The sequence below is a fragment of the Gigantopelta aegis genome, chromosome 6 (assembly GCF_016097555.1).
Source record: "Gigantopelta aegis isolate Gae_Host chromosome 6, Gae_host_genome, whole genome shotgun sequence".
Classification (NCBI taxonomy): domain Eukaryota; kingdom Metazoa; phylum Mollusca; class Gastropoda; order Neomphalida; family Peltospiridae; genus Gigantopelta; species Gigantopelta aegis.
Genome location: NC_054704.1, coordinates 51,313,075 through 51,338,196, shown reverse-complemented (window position 1 = coordinate 51,338,196; position 25,122 = coordinate 51,313,075). Strand labels below are relative to the sequence as shown.

General features: G+C 36.5%; 1 protein-coding gene across 3 annotated transcripts in view; it reads left to right on the top strand.

Annotated features, from left to right (window-relative positions):
- LOC121375836 (oncostatin-M-specific receptor subunit beta-like) overlaps positions 1-22,889 on the top strand; it is a 54,290-nt gene extending 31,401 nt beyond the window's left edge. For 2 of the 3 annotated variants that reach the window (XM_041503503.1, XM_041503504.1), the window contains exons 5-18: positions 2,147-2,276; positions 3,250-3,446; positions 4,478-4,623; positions 5,484-5,646; positions 6,122-6,216; positions 6,684-6,909; positions 7,588-7,763; positions 8,184-8,361; positions 11,366-11,524; positions 14,651-14,806; positions 15,851-15,944; positions 20,350-20,434; positions 22,143-22,253; positions 22,757-22,889. In XM_041503503.1, the coding sequence (XP_041359437.1) occupies positions 2,147-2,276; positions 3,250-3,446; positions 4,478-4,623; positions 5,484-5,646; positions 6,122-6,216; positions 6,684-6,909; positions 7,588-7,763; positions 8,184-8,361; positions 11,366-11,524; positions 14,651-14,806; positions 15,851-15,944; positions 20,350-20,434; positions 22,143-22,253; positions 22,757-22,852 (2,012 nt within the window). In that variant the 3' untranslated portion in view covers positions 22,853-22,889. The remainder of the gene's footprint in view (positions 1-2,146; positions 2,277-3,249; positions 3,447-4,477; positions 4,624-5,483; positions 5,647-6,121; positions 6,217-6,683; positions 6,910-7,587; positions 7,764-8,183; positions 8,362-11,365; positions 11,525-14,650; positions 14,807-15,850; positions 15,945-20,349; positions 20,435-22,142; positions 22,254-22,756) is intronic. The other variant, XM_041503505.1, reaches the window with a different exon arrangement.
- The last annotated feature ends 2,233 nt before the right edge of the window (positions 22,890-25,122 follow it).

Genomic DNA, 25,122 nt, shown 5'->3' with positions numbered 1-25,122 from the left:
TTTCTTCATACTAGATATGTCTATGTATTTACCTGTATATGTTACTATTAATATATATATGCTATGTATTGTAGTAGTGATTTAGGGCCCCAACCCTAACACTACGTATTCTTCTGGGACAATAAAACCCCCACAAAAACCCCCACAAAAAAAACATATTCCCGACTATTAAGCCTTTGTAATGACTACCGTATTTTCCCCATGTATTGTGCGCATCGGTGTATAATGCGCACTCCCAACTTTGAACGTTTATTCCAAGAAAACCCCCACGAACCACAATTATATTATGCGCATTGTTTTTTTAAACCACAAAATCAATGGTGAATGCAAGATGTACTGTTTTCCCCCTGTCACCAGAATTAACAGAAAGCGAAAGCAGCGGTATATTCAAGAAACAAAACTTAATAATACATGGGAAAATACAGTACTATTGCATACCATGCAGTATGAAGTGTATTTTCTTGTCTATAATATGGTGTCTGTATATCCAACAGGTTTCTTTCTGATCACTTTAATGTTTGTAGTAATCCAAACAAGCTCCTTCCAGCCAGTGCACCATGACTGGTATATCAAAGGCAGTGGTATGTGCTATCCTGTCTGTGGGATGGTGCATATAAAGATTCCTTACTATTAGTTGAAAACTGTAGTGGGTTTCCTTTCTGACTGTGTCAAATGACCATATAGTTGACATCCAATAAAATCAATGTGCTCCAGTAGTGTCATTAAACAAAACAAACTTTAACTTTTTTAATCCAAACAGGATTTTATCTCCCAATAATTCCGTACTGAAAAATTTATTTGGAAATAAGACGTTAAATTAAAAAGAAGCTACATTTTTTGTACTATAGGCAATTAGGATGATGAGAATTACCGTATATCTTCATCTGTAAGTCGATCTCGGCTATAAGTCGAGTCCCTAATTTCAAGCCCTGAAAACTTGACCCGTTTTATTGACCCGTTTATAAGTCGACCCATGAAAAACAACTTATAAATATTGAAATATTTCTTATTTTCAGAACATGAGAACAATAATGTACAATATTTGAACCAAAGGAAATTATTTTACAAACTTCGGTTTTCACGTTTTGTCCATCGCAATATAATCAGACTGTTCCAACCAAACTATCATTGTTACATAGCATCAAAACGAAATATTCCCTTAGTAGAGAGTGAAAGTGGGTATGTTTGTCAAAACAAGAACACTTATTCAAAAGGTGTCAGGATGTAGCCCAATGGTAAAGCACTCGCTCGATGCACAATTGGTCTAGGATCAGTCTATGTCGGTGGGCCCATTGTGCCATTTCTCATTTCAGCCAGTGCATATCAAAGGCTATGGTATGTACTACCCTGTGTGTGGGATGGTGCACATAAAAAATCCCTTGCTGCTAATCGAAAAGAGTAGCTCATGAAGTGGCGACAGCGGGTTTCCTCTCTCAATAATATTATGTTGAGTGCGTCATTAAATAAACCCATTTCCTGTGTGGTCCATAACCATATGTCTGACACCATATAACAGTAAATAAAATGTGTTGAGTGCGTTGTTAAATAAAACATTAACATTTATTCAAAATGTAATTTTAGTTATTGAAAAAGGCATTATTACTCAGGAAAGTCTTATGAACTTGGGACAGTCCCTTTAATGATCCGCTCATTGCATTTTAACCTACGGCAAACAAATCTATTTATTAATCTTAAAATAGCACTTTGTAATTCTAGGTTGCCGTACATTAGTAAATTTTAGAAATATTCTGGGTCATGTATACCTGGTTTGGGACAATGATTTGTAACAGGGTATCTGTCAGTAATAAAGGGGGCGAGACGTAGCCTAGTGGTAAAGCGCTCGCTTGATGCGCAGTCGGTTTGGAATCGATCCCCGTCGGTGGACCCATTGGGCTATTTCTCGCTCCGGCCAGTGCACCACGACTGGTACATCAAAGGCCATGGTATGTGCTATCCTGTCTATGAGATGGTGTATATAAAAGATCCCTTGCTGTTAATCGAAAAGAGTAGCCCATGAAGTGGCGACAGCGGGTTTCCTCCCTCAATATCTGTGTGGTCCTTAAACCATATGTCCAATGCCATATAACCGTAAATAAAATATGTAAAAATCTATAAAATTTACAATTTGTAAAATTGCTATTGCCAGATGAGTTGAAGCCTGTGGAGTCAATCGACTGCCGCGTGTTTAACTGGGAGACGATGCGATGCACGTGGGATCTGGGTGTCAACTACATCAACATGGATAACATCCTCGTCACGCTGGTGTGGGCTCGACAGTGAGTAACAACTAAGGAATTGGTTTTAATCACAGTAACTGAATGTGCCAGTTAAAGGATTGAAAGCCCATATAGGTGTCAGATGCACACATACACACATGCACACATACACACACGCAAACATGCACACACACACACACACACACACACAAACACACAGTATCAGATTTTCCGCTTTTGAAAAGAAGATTTACATCAGTGGTCCTTTTTCTAGTTATGCCACCCATCCATTCAAAAACATTGTACTTTCACAGCACAGGAAGACATTAACATTTGAATTTAACACAATGTTATGTTTTCACTGTAAATGGTCATCTCAGTTCAAGCTAAAAAAAATGTTTTTTTAAATAATAATAAAAAACATAATAATATTTAAAATGTTTTGAGGTTTCTTTTCTTGTTTTCTTTTTTGTTTGTTTTTTAATATACAAAATTTTATCTGTATTCCTTTACATTAGTCATTTTATTTTATAATTATTCTTATGTTATATTTTAATTAACATGGAGACTAATAATTGCAATGATAACACAAAATCTCACTATATCCGTAAAGAAAAAATAAATCATAAATATATTTTTTTTGTTTAAAAATAGACCATATGTTAATTTTACCTCTACTTTCCATTCTTATTTTATTACTTCCTTTACTCTTTTCGGTAAAAAAAATAATCTGTTTTAAGATTGTCCATATTTTTATTTTGTATATACTTCTTCCCTACATAACCATCCATCCCATCCAGAGACAGGACTCAGGATAGACATGCTCGAAACCTTCGTGGTATATAAGCATGTAAAAATCTTCAAGTCAAGTCAAGCCATCCATCCATCCATCCATCCATCCATCCATCCATCCATCCATCCATCCATCCATCCATCCATCCATCCATCCATCCATCCATCCATCCATCCATCCATCTTTTTATTCATTCATTCTTTCATCCATCCATCCATCCATCCATCCATTCATTCTCAGATCTCAGGAGGACTGTCCCCACCCTACGAAGACGTCGTGTACATGGGAAGGGGTGGACGGTGACGACGATGTGGGGAAATCGTTCATACCTGACCTCCCGTACTACATGATGATCAACACAACCCTCATGAACCAGAACGGAAAACTGCACACGGAGGTCAAGTCAAAGACATTTCATGTCGACTCCAGACTCATAGGTAGGCGCAGAGGATCTAAATATGTTATTGTGTGTGTATCATATGAGATTTATAACACTAGGTGAGAAAAGTTTTTATTAGGGGGAAATGGGGAAGAAAATGCATGGTGTGCTGATAAGCATCCAGTAATTATTTTATAGTCCATCCCAATGGGATCGCATTTTTTCATACTATGTAATTTACTACAAATTATTTATTTCCGAGCCGATTGATTTGTAAATTATACACACAAATTGTATTTTTTTGTTATTTCCAAAACACATTTACTTTTTTTCTTACGTCAAAACAAACTGAAATTATTTACAAAAAAACATTTTAACAGAATGATGGGACGGACTATAGAAGACAAAACTGTCAAATATACCAGATTTTGAATTACCTATTTGTTGAATTACCCCTAAAATCAGGTCAGTTCAGGTCAAGTCAGGTCAAAGGGCTAAACGTGCACCTTCCAAGCAAGCTGATGTAGCACACGCCTGTCATGGGTGCAGGTGTCAACTTCCATCGGCTCCTTTGTCCACGACAGGAAAGGGTTTGGGGTGGGTGGGAGAGCACTGCAAGAGAGCACCGGCAGCCCGACCAGGGTCGGTAGCGGGTGGAGGCACTTGTGATGCTATGAAATTTTGAATGTCCCGTAGGATTAAGTCTGAAACAGGAGATGTGAAAATTTGTTTTCTGGACTCTTTTTTTTCAGAAGACCTTTAGATATTAAGCTAAATTTTGACCTTCATGGCAATTTACCCATTTTTGACGCAGTTATGGCCCTTGAATTTAGGAGATGTGAAAATTTGAGATTTTTACAATGCCTATTATTGAAATTTTGCATATATAGCTTTAGTATATATCTTTACAGATTGAGCTAAAGTTTCATGGTGATTTACTCATTTTTAGAGTTATGGCCCTGAATTTAGGAGATAAGAAAAATGTTGATGGTAGGAGGAATGTATTTAATTAGCAACCTAATTTTGTTTATTTTTAATTTTCATCTTAATTTTCAAAAGTGCTATATTTCAAACAATTTATTTTTCCAGTTAAACCAGCCCATGTTGAAAACTTAATGGTGACATCACAGAACAGTACATGTGCCACACTGCATTGGAAACACAACAAGGTGGCCTATGAGAAGGTGTATAGACTACGTTATCGGCCTCAGTGGGACAAGGATGCTGACTGGATGGTAAAATGATGCTCTCATTTAAGTAAAGGAAAATAAGGAAAAAAAACAAATGTTTACCAACAGTTTCAGACATTGTTAATAACGGCTGTTAAATATTATATAGTATGCAGTATTTAGAAAAAAATTATTTTTATTTTTGATGTACACTTTTTAGAAGGGTACGGGTTGTGAAAAACAAAGATTGCAGTTTGTGTGCTCATGAAAAACATTAGCTTAAATTTAAAGTGTATTTATGTGCCTATATCCTTTTAAGGTTCTGGAGGCAATTTCACAAAACATTGTAACTTTATGTCTGTAAGTAGCATTTGCAAGTGTTTGGCACCTATTTGAAGAAAAGAAAATTACATCATTAAGGAAAATGGAGCATTTTTGGACAAAATAAAATAAAACGTGTATTTCTAACTATATTTGTTGTACTATAATAGTAATAAGAATTGTGGCTTAGTCTAAATTTACGTGTATGTGCAAAACTAGGCTTACTATGTTTTGTTAAATTTGGCCCAGGCATATAAAAAAAATTACAATCATGATTGATCCAGAACATCTATTAGTAAGCAACTATTATGCATTACCAGGACATGGCAATCTGCTTTAACAATATGTGTACAGTGTACAAATTGCCTGGATTCAAGTGAGACTGATAAAATGTGCCAGTATACACAGAGTGTTGGATAGATTTCATCCAAACTGTTGTCACTGAAGGAGACTGTGATCATACTAGTTTACACAGAAATCAGGATTTAACAGTTTAGATAGACAGAGTCCACTGTACTTCCGTTAAAATGCACTACAATTAAATTAATTGAAATTTTGATTTGAATTTAAATGACTAAAATTAAATTTTCTGTTTTTTTTTGCAGGAAATGAGCCAGATCAAAGATGAGCATGTGACAGTGTGTGGTCTTAATCCCTTCACCATCTACAAGTTCTGGGTGGCCTGTTTACCCATTCCATCCGGAGACGACATGCCAGACGGGTTCTGGAGTGGGTGGAAGAAAATAGAGAGCCAGACAGCCGAAAACAGTACGTGTTGTTTAGAATGTAGTTTATGTTCATTAGTAAAGCATCCATCAGGTATAAGGGTAGTACTAAACCAAATAACTTCTGGCTGGGTCATAGTTTGAAATGCACCAAACTTTTGATAGAGAAGTTAACACCACAAGTCCTGTGATTGGTGGTAAATGTGAGTTTGTTGGTTGTAAAAAAAATTAGTTTCATCTGGGCAAAAAAAAACAACCACAATTTTATTTCATCTAGTACCACTGTGTCAAGTAGCCTTGTGCTTGAAACATGTATGGGGTACCTGTGGAAAAAAGTACTAATTTTATTTGCAAAACTTGGGGTGTTGTAAAAAACATCTGGTTATACCGAAAATGAGCCATGAAAGGTACCATTTTCTTCAGTTAATACTTTGAGGTAGGGGTTGTAGTATTGATATTCATGGGTCATAGTTTTTTAACACAAAAGTTAACATGGTCACCTCTGGGATTTTATTTAGAGCCTGGAAAAGCTCCCCAGATCAGCCCTGGTGGTTTTACTGAGGAAACCTGCGATGATTTTGAGGGATGTCGGAAGGTGACCCTGTTTTGGCAGGTAAGTCAAGATTGTATGTTCTAAGTACATGTATGCATTTATTTAAAACTGGTTAATTCATGATCCACATGCATCAGAAAACATGCAACATAGAATCCATTGCCAGTTTTGTATTAATAAAATTATGTGTTATAGAGAAAGACATTAGCAACAAACCTCAGCACCAAAACTGGGCCTATGTCATATGTTGCAGATGTGTACACTATACCCTATTATATAAATAAATGACAGAATACAGTCTGACATACATTGAAAATAGAAATTTGTTACTAACAGTTTGGTGAATTGTCTTTGTTAATGTTAAATGTGTAGCTCAGTTTTTCATTTCTCAACATGTAACAAAAGAAAGGCTTCTTATAATATCTTTGATTATTAGATATGTCTTAAAATGAAAATTGTTTCCTCTTTTTCCACTGTTTATAATATGAATAATTCTGTCTAATACATCAACATATTATGTTTACCAGCCTGTGGATGAACGTCACCGAAATGGTCACATCCTGGGATATAAAGTGGAACTGCTTCCAACTGACAAAGAAGACAAGAAAACTTTCTTCATCAACTCAGAGTTCAAGACGTCTGCTACGCTCCAGCTGTTGTCAGGAGCAGACTATCAAGTTTGGCTGTATGCCAGAAACAGCATGGGCTACTCACCCACCAACTCCAGTTTGTCCATTCCAAGGAGTGAAAGAAGTAAGACGTTTTTCAATCTCACATCTTTAGACAAGGAAGGAAATGTTTTATTTAACGACACACTCAACACATTTTATTTATGGTTATATGGTTAAGGACATACATGTATGGTTAAGGACCACACAGATATTGAGAGAGGAAACCCGCTGTCGCCACTTCATGGCCTACTCTTTTTGATTAGCAGCAAGGGATCTTTTATATGCACCATCCCACAGACAGGATAACACATACCATGGCCTTTGATATACCAGTCATGGTGCACTGGCTGGAGCGAGAAATGGCCCAATGGGCCCACTGATGGGGATCGATCCTAGACCGACCGCGCATCAAGTGAACGCTTTACCACTGGGCTACACCCCGCCCCTCTTTTAGACCAGGGAGGCTTTAATCACATTGGGATAATGAAAGTTGGTAAAATAAGTCCCACTAAAGATTCATAGCAAAGATTGACAGAAGCAACTTAAACCTGACACACGTAAAAGTAGTGGGTTTCTTCTTATACTGCATTTCAGAAGGACAAAATGTTTGACATCCAATAGCCAAAGATTAATAAATTAGTGTGATCTAGTGGTGGTGTTAAACAAAGCAAAACTTTCTCTTTTTTTTATATTCATTAGTGAAAGGGACTGTCCTGAGTTTTTAATTTTTAAATTTGAGTTAATAATTGACATGTTTCAGAGCCTCGAGGACCTGGTTATTTGCTTGTGGAGTCTTCCAGCCACTCTAAGAATCCACGATTCACTCTGAACTGGTTGCCACCACATTCTGAAGAGATGAACTACGACTTCAATCTTCAGTCACTGGGCTACACACTGTACTGGTGTCAGAGATCACATCTGCCTCTAGTCTGTGAGGTAAATTATCATACACTTTAATATAGTCAAACCTGCCCTAAACCCCCCCCCCCCCCCCCTAAAAAAAAAAAAAAAAAGAACCACCTGCCCTATCAGCCACCTGTAATCGGTGTTCACCTGCTATAGTTAATCAGCAACTTTTTCCCCTTCCCAAATAATTTTTAATGTCATTGCACTCATGATATTAATAAGCAGTCACCTGTCTGACATGACCAATGGTCACCTAAATTGGATCCCAAAACCCTGAAAGAATTATACTTTTTTCCCTGTTTCTTAATCCATTTGATTATTGTACACATGAAAATTTGGAAATACAATTTATCACGATAACATACTTGAACATTAATTTGTTATAAGCTCAATAATACAACATTAACCTGGACGTTTGACTGTATGTACATGTTGTTATTGTCTCCCCAGGATCAAATTGACTGGATCTCACTGCCAGTAAGCCAGACATCATATGAGTATGTATCGTCAGATGAAGTTAGTGGAAATGGCCATCTGTTTGGCATTTCAAGGGAGGTAATCTCTGAGACTGGCAGGACAGTTAGCAGTGGAATAACATGGAGTCCGTGCACATATATTAAAGGAGCAAGTGAGTATATTTTTACACTTTGTAGTGACTGCTATTCTGGGGGCAATTTCACAAAACTTCGTATGTCTGTGACTAGCAGTTATACCGAGCATACATTTACAAGTGTTTGGCATCTATTTCAAGAAAGAAAATTACATCATTAAGGAAAATGGCGCATATTTCTAACTATATTTGTTGTACTATAATAGTAATAAGAATTGTGTTTTAGTTGTAGATTTACCTTTATGTGTAAAACTAGGCTTACAATGGTTAGTGAAATTGGGCCCTGGCCTTTAAATTTATTAAGACATATATATTTCTTAACATAATAATGGGTTGTGTTTTTTTTTTTGACTCATCTTTACAAAGTAAAAATGTGAGTTATAAGTATTACTTTTTGACATTAGCGGCAATGGTGTCAACTTTTGTGTCCTAGGTCGATGAAACTTTAGTTGTACAAGTGGATGTCCGTCTAATTCCGTGGAATTCTTCTTGTTGCTTTTTATCATTTTAAAAGTAATTCTACCTAAACATAATAATAGTCATGTATTATATAACATTTAGTGAAATATCTTAAAATATCAGTGAAATTAAAGTATTATCAGTCACTCAGTGATAACACATTTTAGAGTGAAAATTTCACTATTTCACTCTAAAATGTGTTATCATCACTGTAAGAAAACCAGATCTATTTTGCTGCTGGCATTTTAAAAATAAAGGTAAATTGCCAAAAGTTATATAATAAATAGAAAATTTCATGTTTTTTGTCAAATATGATTTATATCTCATCTCGTGAAGTTTGCAATCATATCACATTCATCACGCTTGTGTGACTTTTGAGATATGATTGCAAACTTCACTCGATGAGATATAATTCATATTTGACAAAAAACATGAAATATTCTCTATTTATCATATCACTACTAAGGAATAGCATTGGGCACGCCCATTACATAAATCACATATTTTGAGACATAAGTATGCAAATATTTAGAACATAAGTATGCAAATTACATTATTATGCAAATTATATACCGAAAACGTAGAACTATTTTCACCTGTCAAAATTGTTGACAAACAAACATGGCGTCTTTTGAAGTCGGAGATAGCGTTACTATCGATAAAAAAGGAAGTGCTACAATCAAAGCAACTCTACCTTCCGGTAATTATATAGTTATGATTCAAGCTGAATTGTCACCAGAACATTTAGTTAGTGCAAACGGGATAGGGTAGATCCACGGACATCGAAGCAGACGCCACAATCCGACATGCCCAAAAACAAAACTCGTAGATTTGTAGAAGTAGATGATACGATGATTGGTAATGTCATTACAGAAAATGAAAATAAGAATACTGCCAAAAACAAACCTATACGACATGCGCATTTTTGAAAACTATCTACAATCAATCAATGAGTCCAGACCAATACATGAAATGCCCCCCCAAAGAACTCGATGTAATTCTGTGCAAGTTTTACATCAGTGTATGAAAAGAAACCGGGGGACATTACGAACCGAACAGTCTTACCTCTTTCTAAAGCAACATCGTAATAAATGTGGCTCAGCCTAAAAGTCCTGTTGTCCCCCTAAAACGACGAAGACTTATTTTCGACAGACTCAGACTGAACTTGATGAAGCCCTTAAATAGGTCAGTGACGTAGATAGGCCTATGTCTGACAATGACGTAGTACTCGGCAAAATGCCGCGAAAAGTTATTTTGAAAAATTTGGCTATTGTCAATTATTTTATTATAATTTCATGGTTTATATATAAAACTGTTAAATTAGTATTAAATTGTTTAAATAGCTACAATCTTTGTTTCCGCTTTTAACCTAGTTTCAGAAAGGATAGATAACCTTCAAGGTGTATTGACAAACCGATTATCAGCTGAGTGATTGACATGTACATGTATTCATACGTCATAACAGATTGTTACGTCCGAGCGTTGGGGTTTTGTTTATTAATCATTTAAGTGGAAAATAAACAAAATTGACAGTGATATGATAAATAGAATTCGTCACTCGTATTTTTTAATATGGGAAATATCAACCTCGGCCTGTTAATCTGTATTTGTCTCGGCAGAGCCTCGACAAATACAGGTTAACGAAGCCTCGGTTGATATTTCCCATATTAAAAAATACTCGTGACGAATCCTCTATGTATCAAGCAACCAAGAGGATTTGTCACAAGTATTTTTTAATATGTAAAATATCAACCTCATCTATGTTAATCAGTATTTGTTGAGGCTCTGCTGAGACAAATACTGATTAACTAGACGAGGTTGATATTTTACATAATAAAAAACATGAGTAGCGAATTCTGTTTATCCTGTAATAATTCTAAAATAACATTTTAATTAAATTTTTAGTAAATCACAGTACTAACGTCGCCATCATCAGTAATATGACGTCATCACAATTGGCACAAATTAGTTTGACGTCACGCATTTTAACTAACTCTTTGAAAACGTTACGCTCAGGTACACAGGTCTTGTAAACAAATGACTCATCCGCAGAAAAACATTACCTAGAGACCTTGCAAATTTGCATGCCATTATTAACTGGGTTAATACACTAAATTATCACATGGGTTTATGACAAGAATATCATGGGTAAGTTATAGGATAAATATATATAGAGAGTTCAGCCGCAAAAAACGATAATGCCATTTTATCTAAAAACCGACTTCTACTATCATTACTCAGTTCAAGGTGTTATGTTCTAATTTTCACCCTTGTTTTTTGAAATTCTGTCCTTTATTTACTTTACTTACTTCAACTTAAGATCGCCCATTGTGGACTTTATATGTTTTACACAGAAAGTATAACAAAAAAAACGTCTACTAAATTACTAAAATGGATTTATTTGTTTTTGCGTCTGAACTCATATTATCAAATACCTATTTTAGGATACATTTTTATTCAAAACTTGGGTCAAATGGGCATTCGTCCACCCTACATCTTCATCCTGCTTAGCCGTTGAATAAATGGAATTAATAGATAATAAAGAGTAATTTATTTTTTTCAGAACCAGAGAAACCGCCAAAGAACTTCCATATCTCTGGAATAAAGGATGATAGAGCTTTGAAAATTGAGTGGCAGCCGTTTGATTGTTTTGAGTCACTTGGTTATGTGACGCATTATGTTATTCACTACTGTAAGGCCGATGTCACTGGAGAGTGTAATGGTGAGCAGCTTGTTTAAAACTTTGATGAGGCATTATGTTATTCACTACTGTAAGGCCGATGTCACTGGAGAGTAAGGTTGAGTAACTTGTTTAAAACTTTGATGAGGCATTATGTTATTCACTACTGTAAGGCCGATGTCACTGGAGAGTGTAATGGTGAGCAGCTTGTTTAAAACTTTGATGAGGCATTATGTTATTCACTACTGTAAGGCCGATGTCACTGGAGAGTAAGGTTGAGTAACTTGTTTAAAACTTTGATGAGGCATTATGTTATTCACTACTGTAAGGCCGATGTCACTGGAGAGTAAGGTTGAGTAACTTGTTTAAAACTTTGATGAGGCATTATGTTATTCACTACTGTAAGGCCGATGTCACTGGAGAGTAAGGTTGAGTAACTTGTTTAAAACTTTGATGAGGCATTATGTTATTCACTACTGTAAGGCCGATGTCACTGGAGAGTGTAATGGTGAGCAGCTTGTTTAAAACTTTGATGAGGCATTATGTTATTCACTACTGTAAGGCCGATGTCACTGGAGAGTAAGGTTGAGTAACTTGTTTAAAACTTTGATGAGGCATTATGTTATTCACTACTGTAAGGCCGATGTCACTGGAGAGTGTAATGGTGAGCAGCTTGTTTAAAACTTGATGAGGCATTATGTTATTCACTACTGTAAGGCCGATGTCACTGGAGAGTAAGGTTGAGTAAAAACTTTGATGAGGCATTATGTTATTCACTACTGTAAGGCCGATGTCACTGGAGAGTAAGGTTGAGTAACTTGTTTAAAACTTTGATGAGGCATTATGTTATTCACTACTGTAAGGCCGATGTCACTGGAGAGTGTAATGGTGAGCAGCTTGTTTATAACTTTGATGAGGCATTATGTTATTCACTACTGTAAGGCCGATGTCACTGGAGAGTAAGGTTGAGTAACTTGTTTAAAACTTTGATGAGGCATTATGTTATTCACTACTGTAAGGCCGATGTCACTGGAGAGTAAGGTTGAGTAACTTGTTTAAAACTTTGATGAGGCATTATGTTATTCACTACTGTAAGGCCGATGTCACTGGAGAGTAAGGTTGAGTAACTTGTTTAAAACTTTGATGAGGCATTATGTTATTCACTACTGTAAGGCCGATGTCACTGGAGAGTAAGGTTGAGTAACTTGTTTAAAACTTTGATGAGGCATTATGTTATTCACTACTGTAAGGCCGATGTCACTGGAGAGTAAGGTTGAGTAACTTATTTAAAACTTATATGAGACTTTATGTTATTCACTATGCCATATTATGGGATTTTAAGATAGTTTTAAGACATTTGTTTTTACATATTTTATATATTATGTTATTCAATATATTGTAAGGCCTATGTCAGTGGAGAGTGTAAGGGTGAGCAACTTGTTTAAAACTGGAATGAGGCATTATGTCATTCTTTAATGTAGGCCTATGTCCTATGTCACTGGAGAATAAGGGTGAGTAACTTGTTTAAAACTGGAATGAGGCATTATGTCATTCTTTAATGTAGGCCTATGTCCTATGTCACTGGAGAATAAGGGTGAGTAACTTGTTTAAAACTTGGATGAGGCATTATGTTATTCCTTAATATAGGCCTATGTCCTATTGTCACTGGAGAATAAGGGTGAGTAACTTGTTTAAAACTTGGATGAGGCATTATGTTATTCCTTAATGTAGGCCTATGTCACTGGAGAATAAGGGTGAGTAACTTGTTTAAAACTAGAATGAGGCATTATGTCATTCTTTAATGTAGGCCTATGTCCTATGTCACTGGAGAATAAGGGTGAGTAACTTGTTTAAAACTTGGAAAACCTTAATGTAGGCCTATGTCACTGAGGCATTGAGGCATTATGTTATTCTTTAATGTAGGCCTATGTCCTATGTCACTGGAGAATAAGGGTGAGTAACTTGTTTAAAACTTGGATGAGGCATTATGTTATTCCTTAATGTAGGCCTATGTCACTGGAGAATAAGGGTGAGTAACTTGTTTAAAACTTGGATGAGGATTATGGCTTATTATGTCACTGGAGAATAAGGGTGAGTAACTTGTTTAAAACTGGAATGAGGCCTTATGTCCTATGTAGGCCTATGTCACTGGAGAATAAGGGTGAGTAACTTGTTTAAAACTTGGATGAGGCATTATGTTATTCCTTAATGTAGGCCTATGTCCTATTGTCACTGGAGAATAAGGGTGAGTAACTTGTTTAAAACTTGAATGCGGCATTATGTCATTCTTTAATGTAGGCCTATGTCCTATTGTCACTGGAGAATAAGGGTGAGTAACTTGTTTAAAACTTGGATGAGGCATTATGTTATTCCTTAATGTAGGCCTATGTCCTATGTCACTGGAGAATAAGGGTGAGTAACTTGTTTAAAACTTGGATGAGGCCTTATATCATTCTTTACTGTATGGCCTATGTCCTATTTCACTGGAGAATAAGGGTGAGTAACTTGTTTAAAACTTGGATGAGGTATTATATCATTCTTTACTGTATGGCCTATGTCCTGTGTCACTGGAGAATAAGGGTGAGTAACTTGTTTAAAACTTGGATGAGGCATTATATCATTCATTACTGTATGGCCTATGTCCTATGTCACTGGAGAATAAGGGTGAGTAACTTGGATGAAACATTGTCTGTCTTTACTGTAAGGCCGTTGTCACTGGAAGAGAGTGTTATGGTGAGCAACTTGTTTATAACTTTGATGACACATGTTATTCCTTACTGTACAGCCAGTGCCACTGGAGAGTGTATGCGTGAATAACTTGTTAAATTCTTGGATGTGACATCATGTTATTTACTTATGAATTTTGATTTATTTTGTATTTTATTATGACTTGTGGTGTTAACAGGGCAAGTTCTGGGTGAGCAGAAAAATTTGCCAAATCATGTATTTAAACTTAAAAATTGCAAACAATCCCAGTTATTTTCTTATAAAAGAACAATTATTACATAAAATTTATTCCCCAGATTGAAATAAAATTCGCCAATTGTTTTTAAAATTTGCAATTAGCAAATTTGGCGAGTGCCAGACCTAGCCCTGGTGTTAACATTAAATCTCGAGTAAACCATACTGTGAGAATGCCCTGATTTGAGTTTACTCATGTTGTTCTAGATCCAGTTCAGAATGTGAGTGTCGAGAACACAGAGACAAGCTACATTCTTCGAGATCTCGAACCAGACGTGTTCTACAGGATCACGGCAGAGGCAGTCGCCAGGGCTGGACCTGGACCCGAGAGTCAGCCACTCAAGGGCAAGGTCACTGACAATGGTAAGCTGCAACTGGTCTCAGTCATTGCATTTTAACTTGATTTTCTCCACTGGGTTTTTTCTCGTTCCAGTCTGTGCACCACGACTGGTATATCAAAGGCTGAGGTATGTGCTATCCTGTCTGTAGGATGGTGCATATAAAAGACCCCCTTTTCTTGTTCTAGCCAGTGCACCATGACTAGTATATCAACAGTTCTGGTATGTGATATCCTGCATATAAAATATTTCTTGCTACTATAGGAAAAATGTAGCAGGTTTCCTCCTTAAGACTATATGTCAAAATTACCAAATGTTTGACATCCAATGGCCAATGATTAGTAAATCAATGTGCTCTAGTGGTGTTGTTAAACAAAACAAACTTTAACTTGATTTTCAAACAAACGAATGAATGAATGTTTAACAACACCCTAGTACAAAGGAAAGTCATCTGATGTGTGTCTGATAAAGGTATGTGAACGAATGAAAGACGATTTAAATGTTTTGTCAAAACAGTAACTTGATTATCATCTCTACATTAAGCCATTATCTGTACATTACTGAGGCCTGTGTGATGTGAGTTTTCAATGATGCTGCATTTAGCCTGGTGGTAGTGTATTTACATAGTAGGTAGATTTGTTAGCTTTTTGCCATTGCAATCAGTGGTGGTGGTCATGTTTCTAACAATTTGAATGAACTTTTTCCTGTTGCAAACAGGAAGGAAATTGTTTTTTTAATGACACTCTCAACACATTTTATTTACAGTTATATGGCTTCGGACTACACATATATTGAGGGAGGAAACCCGTGGTCACCACTTTATGGGCTACTCTTTTCGATCAGCAGCATGGGATCTTTTATATGCACCACCTAGTAGACAGGATAGCACATACCACAGCCTTTGATGTACCAGTCATGGTGCACTGGCTGGAGCGAGAAATATAGCCCAATGGGCCCACTGACGGGGATCAATCCCAAACCGACTGCGCATCAAGCGAGTGCTTTACCACTGAGCTACGTCTCGCCCCCTTTAGCAAACATTGTACTGATTCGGTTTTTTTCCTTTCAGATTTAGGTCGCAACACTGGAGCTATAATGGGGATCGTTGTCGGCATTGTTTTTTTTGTCATACTGTTGGCATTTTCAGGCATCGTTATTTTCAAGTGAGTATGTTTGTTACAGTTTTGTTATTACATACACTGTAGTTTATTTATTTATATGATGTGAAGTTACTATAGGGAGACAAGATTGTGTTAGCAAACATTTAGTAATTTAGTGAACTTTTTGTCCACAAAACGGGTGGATCTTTAAAGGGACAGACTTTAGTTTTTAAACACTAAATTAAAGGCACATTTTTCACTATTGGAACCGTTTATGATCACTGAAATCAAACACTATTTATATTTTATTCTTTAGATGATCCATTTCTGTAGAACCGAAGTGTTTCTGGTCATTCTGGTGTTTCTAATACCAAAAAAAGCATTTTTCATATTTTTAAAAACGCACGTGCGTGAGAGAAGTAGAGGTTTATTAATTCAAGTTCTAGTCTATTTTTAAGGATATTTGCCGTTTTAACGTCACAGACTCTTCTTTCACTCTATTGTAACTTTATCGAAAGGAGTTACAGGTTTGTAAATTAACAAAACGTAGTGTCCATTTTTTACGGGTTAAAACTTGGGCCTGCACCTTTAATTTTTAATAGTTTGTGAGAGAGAGAAGTTGGTGAGCTGTTAAAACTCACTCTGTTTGGAAGCCGGTACTGGGTTTTGAACCTTGAATTCGCTAGCCATTATGCCACTGAGGTGGGTACTGACCTGGGCCTCATTCAAAAAACAATCTCGGCACAACTATCATTGTAAATACCTACAATCACGACTAACTTTCGTAAATTACAGTAAAACTGATGATTTTTGAAGAGTACAATTTTTTTTATTTTAATTTGGATCCATTATACACATAATACCATTTATGAAACTTGCCATTTGATATTTTTAAAAAAAAACCCATTTCTTGGCAATACTATACGACCATTACACAAAAATATAGGAGATATAATTCTCATGTCTTATGTATTTGGCAATTATCATTTCTCAAATAAACTGGCAAAGTTACTTCATGGATATTCGATACAATAGAATATATTTGAGATGTTTCAAGTACATTAGTAGTTAGTAATGAACTTACCATCAATAACCAATGTATTATTTGATTTCATCACCTGAAAGATTTTAATTGTTAGACTGACACTTACAACTAAGATTGCCTTTTGGAACAGTCGTAAAACTCACTGTAAAACTGGGGCGGGACATAGCCCAGTGGTAAAGTGCTCGCTTGATGCATGGTTGGTTTGGGATCGATCCCCATCGTTAGGCCCATCGGGCTATTTCTCGTTCCAGCCAGTGCACCATGACTGGTATATCAAAGGCCGGGTATGTGCTATCCTGTCTGAGGGATGGTGCATATAAAATGTTCCTTGTTACTAATGGAAAAATTTAGCTGTTTTCCTCTCTAAGACTATATGTCAAAATTACCATATGTAGTGACATCTGATGAATAATAAATCAGTGTGCTCTAGTGGTGTCGTTAAACAAAAAACAAACTTTTTTAACACTGTAAAACTTGCTACAGTTAACCATAGCAATGATTTTTTTCATGGACTTACTGAGAGAGAAGTCAGTTAAGTCGCCTTGCATTTTCCAACTGAGCAACTGAAACCCTTTTTTTCTTCTTCTTAGAGCCATTGTTGAGTAGAAGGCTATACTGTGATGTGAACCAAGTTTCTAATGATTTTAAGACTGATGGCTTAACCATTACGTGATTCTCCCATGGGTTGTCCTGCCACGATCTGAACAGATCAGTGGCCTAATTCACACAGCTCTCTTAGGCTTTCTTAAGCAACATTGCATCCTCTTTATATTGTACTACGAGATTGCAAAGTTGTGAGAGTTTAGTGAATTAGGCCCCAGGCCCTTTTAAGGGCCACTACTGGAACAACCTAGGGAGACAAACAACAACAATAGGCTAGGTTCCAATAACGAGCTACTCTCAGCATACTAAGTTCAAAATTATATATATAGCTCTCCTTTATTTTTCACCGGACCACTCCAAAAGGTGACACTCCAAAAGGTGACAAAATTCCTTCATTGAAACTGCGCAACCTTTCTTTTTGGCTTAATCCTATGGGACTTTCAAAATTCCATAGCACCAAAACTACCCCCTGCCTGCTACTGACCTCGGTCGGGCTGTTGGTGCTCTTATGCACCTGCCAGTGCGGGCAGTCCCCTCTCCCACCCACCCCAACCCCTTTCCTGTCCTGGCAGGCGTGCACTACAACAGCTTACTCTGAATGTGCACGTAAAGCACTCTGACCTGACCTGACCATTACGTCACTGAGACATGCCCTGTATTAAGAGGCCACCAATTCATACTGCATTGAGTGATTGCTTGACACTTTCCCCCTCTCATGGTCCATTCCTTGATGAGGTGAAAGCAGACCTGTCAACCTTTAGTCAAGAGAAAGCAGGTGTGTGTTGAAAATGCAGGAGATTTTGTAAAAAAGCAGGAGATTTTTTAAATTAACACAATTTAACCCAAAATTGCAAGATTTAGAAAAAATATATATTACGATAAGTTATATGAACACTACATAATGTCATATATACTTGTTAACCCTAGATCTTTTCATTTAAAAAAAGAAAAAAAAACAAATTAGTAATTAAAAATATATATTATTATAAAAATTTTTTTAAAGTTTAAATATTATTATGATTCAATACATATTTAAAAAAACAAAAACTCTTTTATCGAAAAATGTTAAGAAAAGGAACAAAAAATTAATTAGTAAATTAAATATACACTTACAGTTATGACATTGTGTAGCTAAGTACCTTGTTTTTACCGTGGTACTTATTTAAAATCATTATAATGATGCAATGTATTTCCATTAAAAGCCTCATTACGGACATTGTGTGAAATTTACCGGAATTATACCTATTTCCGTGAGTAACTTTATGTCAAACACAACATTTATTAATTGTACAAAAATAATCTCTTGAATTGTACCTTTGTTACCAACATTTTACTGCGCAAACATACAAAATTAACTGACACAAGTATGTTTATATAGCTAATTGGTCTTTTCATTGTCTTGCTGTGACATGTGATTTTAACATGCAACTCTGGGCCAGTCTGGCACTTCAGATTCGTCATAGTTGCATTATGTAATCTAGTGGGAAGACATTTTACAATTCAGAGGCGTTATTAGAACTAAATGGATAGTTATATATATGGCAACACTGAATGGCACTGAATGGCAATATATTATACACAGCCTGTTGAATTAGCGGCAACACGCTTCATAGCCATTACGATGACAACAAACGTTATAATAACACATCATTTTATAAACTCCATGTATTTTTTAACTATAAATATCCCACAAGTCTTACTTCGGCAAAGGTTACATTCTCGGAAACCAAAAGTAGTCGACATTTTCCGAATGAGAATGAGTTACTTCCCTTATGTTATTTTGGCAAAATGGGATCAATTTTTTTTTTATGCTTACAAAAATGTCATTTAACAGGAGAAATTGTCTGCCGCACAGTAGGCTGGAGATTTGATCAAATACCGGGAGACTCCCATGGAATCCGGGAGGGTTGACAGGTCTGGGTGAAAGGACATGTATGTCTCAATGACCCAGAGAGATATACTAGTAGGAGCTTGAGCTTCTGCTTGAGACACCCAAGCTGAATTGCTCAATGGATAGAGTGTAGACTAAAATGGGCCACGGGTGAGATAACTCTGACAACAACCTAGAGTCCTGAAGTCAGAGGTATTGGACCATAAGGCATACTCTAATAGACCACAGGCCCATAGCCAGGATTTGGAGGGGGGGTCATTTAGGTCATACGAGGGGGGGTCACACGAGGGAACGAAGCACCCGAGTTGTAAAGGGGGTCCAGGTTCATATTGAGAAAAAAAAAATCCACCGGTGGGGGGGAGGAGGGGGGGTGTCGACTGACCACCCCCTCCCTGACTCCCCATTGGCTACGGGCCTGGACCACAATACTATGCATCAATGTGCAACTAATATGACTACACTTTTTTGACACATATTTGTCTGTAGTAACTACCTATTTATGTTTTGTGACTTGCTTCTTTTAGGAAATGACCGGCCTCGGTGGCGTCGTGACAGGCCATCGGTCTACAGGCTGGTAGGTACTGGGTTCGGATCCCAGTCGAGGCATGGGATTTTTAATCCAGATACCGACTCCAAACCCTGAGTGAGTGCTCCGCAAGGCTCAATGGGTAGGTGTAAACCACTTGCACCGACCAGTGATCCATAACTGGTTCAACAAAGGCCATGGTTTGTGCTATCCTGCCTGTGGGAAGCGCAAATAAAAGATCCCTTGCTGCCTGTTGTAAAAGAGTAGCCTATGTGGCGACAGCGGGTTTCCTCTAAAAAAATCTGTGTGGTCCTTAACCATATGTCTGACGCCATATAACCGTAAATAAAAAATCTGTTGAGTGCGTCGTTAAATAAAACACTTCTTTCTTTCTTTCTTTTAGGAAATGTGTACGAGTCAAGAAGAATTTCTACTACCATGTGTCATACCCACACAGCATCAAGAGTCTTCCACTGTTACCACAGGGTGTAAGTGTCTTCTCCTTGTAGCTCATGATCTGCCACAAAGACAACATCAGTGTAAATATTAAGAACAGTTCTGGAACTGATCACACTGTGGATGGTTGGAGGAAGCTGAAAAGTGTTTTTATAAAACTTGTAATGTCCATGAGATGTCAGTTTGAAAAAAAGAAAGAAAAAAAAAAGAAAAGAGAATTTTTTTTTTTTTAATGACACTGAATAAATTTTTATTAACGGTTATACAGCCACTTACATATATACAGGTAATAAGTCAATTTCACTCAAAACATTTAATCTGTTAAGACTCATGTTCAGATGTTTTAAGTATATATATTGATTTTTCCCTCTCTTAAGTTTTCCAAAAATAGTTTAGAATTGAAATAAAATTAATATCTAAGTTTATTCAAGTCATAGTAATAATAATTTATAATCGCTTGTGTTCTGTATAAATTTGTGAGACTTGCTGGGAATTGGATTAATAAAACAATTCATAAATTGTGAAGATGAATTATTTACACACTGTCTTTAGATGTGATTTGCAATATTAAATTTTGGCTTCTGCTTTTAATACAAGGTTTGTCTTGTAAATTATTCTTAAACATCTTTTATATTTTTTTTTTAAATGTTAATTTGAATTTGGAAGTAACAACATGTACATGTATATAATATTTCTATTTGTTTAACATATAAATATGTTCATTATTACATAAGTTTAAACATTTTATGCACAAAATAAGTTTATTTGCACATATACTAATGTTTAAAAAAAAAAAATTTTAACACTAAAATTTAGAACCATTTTTATAATGGAGAGGTTTACATTGCTTGCACATACTTGAAACTTTAGATCTAGACTGTGTTCATGTAGTGATGGAAGTTTGGCATAATCAAATACAGAATGTCACATATTTGTACTCTGTACATGTCGGGGCAGTGGTAAAGTGATCACTTGATGTGCGGTCGGTCTGGGATCAATCCCCATCGATGGGCCCATTGGGCTATTTCTCGTCACAGCCAGTGCACCACGACTGGTATATCAAAGGTCGTGGTATGTGCTATCCTGTCTGTGGGATGGTGCATATAAAAGATCCCTTGCTACTAATGGAAAAATTAGCGGGTTTCCTCTCTATGACTATCAAAATGACCATATGTTTGACATCCAATAGCCGATGATTAATAAATCAATGTGCTCTAGTGGTGTCATTAAACAAAATAAACTCTTTTTTTCGGTACATGTGAGCCCTTATTAAGAGTCTTAACTTGAGTCTACATGTAAATACAAACTTGTACATAATTTTATTGAAATCAGGTATTTATTGAATTTCCTCACAACCATTTTAATTCAGAATACTAGTAGTTTCCAATAAAACTTTTTAAATTGCATGAACAAATTTGTGTGAATGTTGTATGTTTCATCACACTTTAATTTCATTCTCCATGGAGCATGAAACATTGTTCACTGTGGAGAAGTATTGCTGTTTTTATTTCAATCTTGACCATTGTTTTTGCAAATTGCTCATAAAAAATATATAACATTTTTATTATTTCCAAAACATTTTCCATTTTCATTTTACATGATGCCAAACTAACATTATCCAATTTTTTTTTAAATCTTTGTGCAGGCTTGGACAGGGTTTAAACCTCTCTATTATTAAAGTAGTTTACTGTTACTATTAATTGCTTGACTGAACTATCTCACATCTGCTTTCTGCACCAGTACCCTCTGAACAACCCCAAGTATCACTTCCACGATCGCCCACTTCCTCTGCGACCAGACGCAGCACCATTTGGCCTGGGTATGCTGGATGATGGATATTCCAGTGCTGGGGTACATATATCATCTGCTTTTTGCTTTGATGCTAGTAACATGCTTTTTGATTGGTTCATAACAATATGAATATTTATGATTTGTTAAAGTACTGAAAAAAAAGGTATTAAAGTAACATAATTTCTGATTAGTTAAAAAATTAACATATTTTGTCTAAGATTGAAAGTAACATTTTCTTTAAGCAAGAGCTAAAGAGTTAACTTAAACATGGAGATTAACATTTTGAAATATTCAAAAGGCCACATTCTATATTTAGTTATCGACTCTTATTGTCCAGCAAAAGAACAGAAAGAAAAGAAATTCTAACATGGTTACTGTCAAGATTTCAGTTTGAAATATTTTTGCGAAGACTTATTGATTCGTACAGTTCAAAAATGGCAATCATCATAAACCCTGTATCATGTATTTTTAAAATATTTTTCACAGATTAAAATGTTTGACTCAATATGTGGTAAACAAATTTCTGTAATCTTAAATTTCAGTGTGATTTCTTGACTTTTCAGTCTAACCCATCAGACGATGTCAAATATGAGCCAATTGGAACCAAGGCAAACAACAACAGCAGCAACAACAACAACAACAACAACAACAGAGAGTAGAAATATTAGTGTTACCTCAGAAACCTGTCTCCTTGGTAACATGGAGGACAACTCTAGATCAGATGACAAGTACAATCATAAGGACAAGGTCCAAAATCGCACAAATGGGTGATGACTCTGCGATAGCATCAGCCTCCTGCAATAGCTTTGGAAGGAAGCATCCTTTGGATATGTTGGACGATTCTGTCAATTCTAACTGTGATAAAAAGCCGAAGACAGTTTCAAAGATTCCCGAGGATGTCGTGGTCGACACTTCAGCAGAAAGTTACACCAAATTTGGACTGGAAGGACAGACCAATGCAGCACCTGGCAGCCATTCTGATCAGAGCCCAAAACTGGGTAAATCAGAAAAACATTTCGTGAAGCTGTGTGAACCAAGCAGCAAACACTTGCAGCAGATTCAGAACATAAACTACGTCCCACCCCAGTCCCCTTCTCTAGGCTTTGTGTTCAGCTGCCCTGCCCCGGACACTCCTCCACCAGAGATTGAAGAGAAGCTGGATCATGGTGATAAGAGACGAAAGAGTTTGACATCACGTGCTGGCGATGCCGTTGCATCATTGAGGACAGGCGGTAAGCCAGAAGGGCTGGACAATGAAGGTGACGATTTCGCAGACTACAGCCAAGTTGGAGTCGATGGCTTGCAGACACTGCCGGTGAACTTGGACTACGTGACACTTCCTGACGATCCTTAGTGATTGAATTACTAGGATTGCCTTCCTCTTCATCGGCCGATCAGATGTCATCGAGTGAGCTAACGGTCCCAGGTGGCGGCGCTCTCTCCGTCACCAGGCCGCTGAGTGAATACATGAAGCAACTGCCACTGCATTATTTTGAAGACCCACAGTTCAATGATGACAAGTCACCAACTACTGAACTGTAAAATGGGTTGATGGCTAAAACATGAAGCAACTGCCACGTCATTATTTTGAAGACCCACAGTTCAATGATGACAAGTCACCAACTACTGAACTGTAAAATGGGTTGATGGCTAAAACATGAAGCAACTGCCACGTCATTATTTTGAAGACCCACAGTTCAATGATGACAAGTCACCAACTACTGAACTGTAAAATGGGTTGATGGCTAAAACATGAAGCAACTGCCACGTCATTATTTTGAAGACCCACAGTTCAATGATGACAAGTCACCAACTACTGAACTGTAAAATGATGGCTAAAACATGAAGCAACTGCCACATCATTATTTTGAAGACCCACAGTTCAATGATGACAAGTCACCAACTACTGAACTGTAAAATGGGTTGATGGCTAAAACATGAAGCAACTGCCACATCATTATTTTGAAGACCCACAGTTCAATGATGACAAGTCACCAACTACTGAACTGTAAAATGGGTTGATGGCTAAAACATATTAAATACTATTTACTTTTACTTTTTATTTATTTTTTATTTTTTTTAAATCTTGATCAAATATACATGTAGGAACAAAGTTGGGTAAACATCAAATTAAACACATCTGAAATAGGGTTCGTTTTCACCCTGACCTTCCTTCCCCTCCCTATGATGTGATTTTGATATGTTCTAATTCTATCACATCACTAACATCAGACATTTTCAATAATTGGGGGTGGGGGGTTTAATAGCATGTAAACTGTACAGAGAAGATAATTGAGGGGGACAATAGTTGTAGATGTTTAGGTTTCTGTACCCAAAAGATGTAGCGAAATCAGGTGTATTTTTCTACATTTACAAACCAAAATCCATTGATAATTGATCTCAAGACAATATAATTAAATCACTGAATTGTTATTTTGTGTGTATGTGGTAGCATGCATTTCATGATGTGTTTGATTTTGTTTTCTTGACAAATCTAATAGTAATTTACTTCTGTAGCTTTTTAACACATCTGTTATCAGTGTATCTTCGTTGATCTTATGACCAACTAGAAATATTTATGTTGAATGAAGAGGAAGTGCGAACAACATAACATTATTTTGTTTAAGTTAATATTCCAGAGTACTGGTTATTTTTTTATTTTCATCATATTCGAAAACAATTCTCCCAAAATAATAATATTAATTAGCCATTATTTCAAGTGCATTAAATTATATAGATTTTGTGTATCAAAAACTAAAGAAACCTTCAATCAGAATATGGTCTGATGAGTTGTTTAAAATAAGGTAGTGGCAAACCAATAACATGCACATATAGAACGTGTACTCCATCTCCAACTGGGGCGGGACGTAGCCCAGTGGTACAGCGCTCGCTCGGTGTGGGATCGATCCCCGTTGGTGGGCCCATTGGG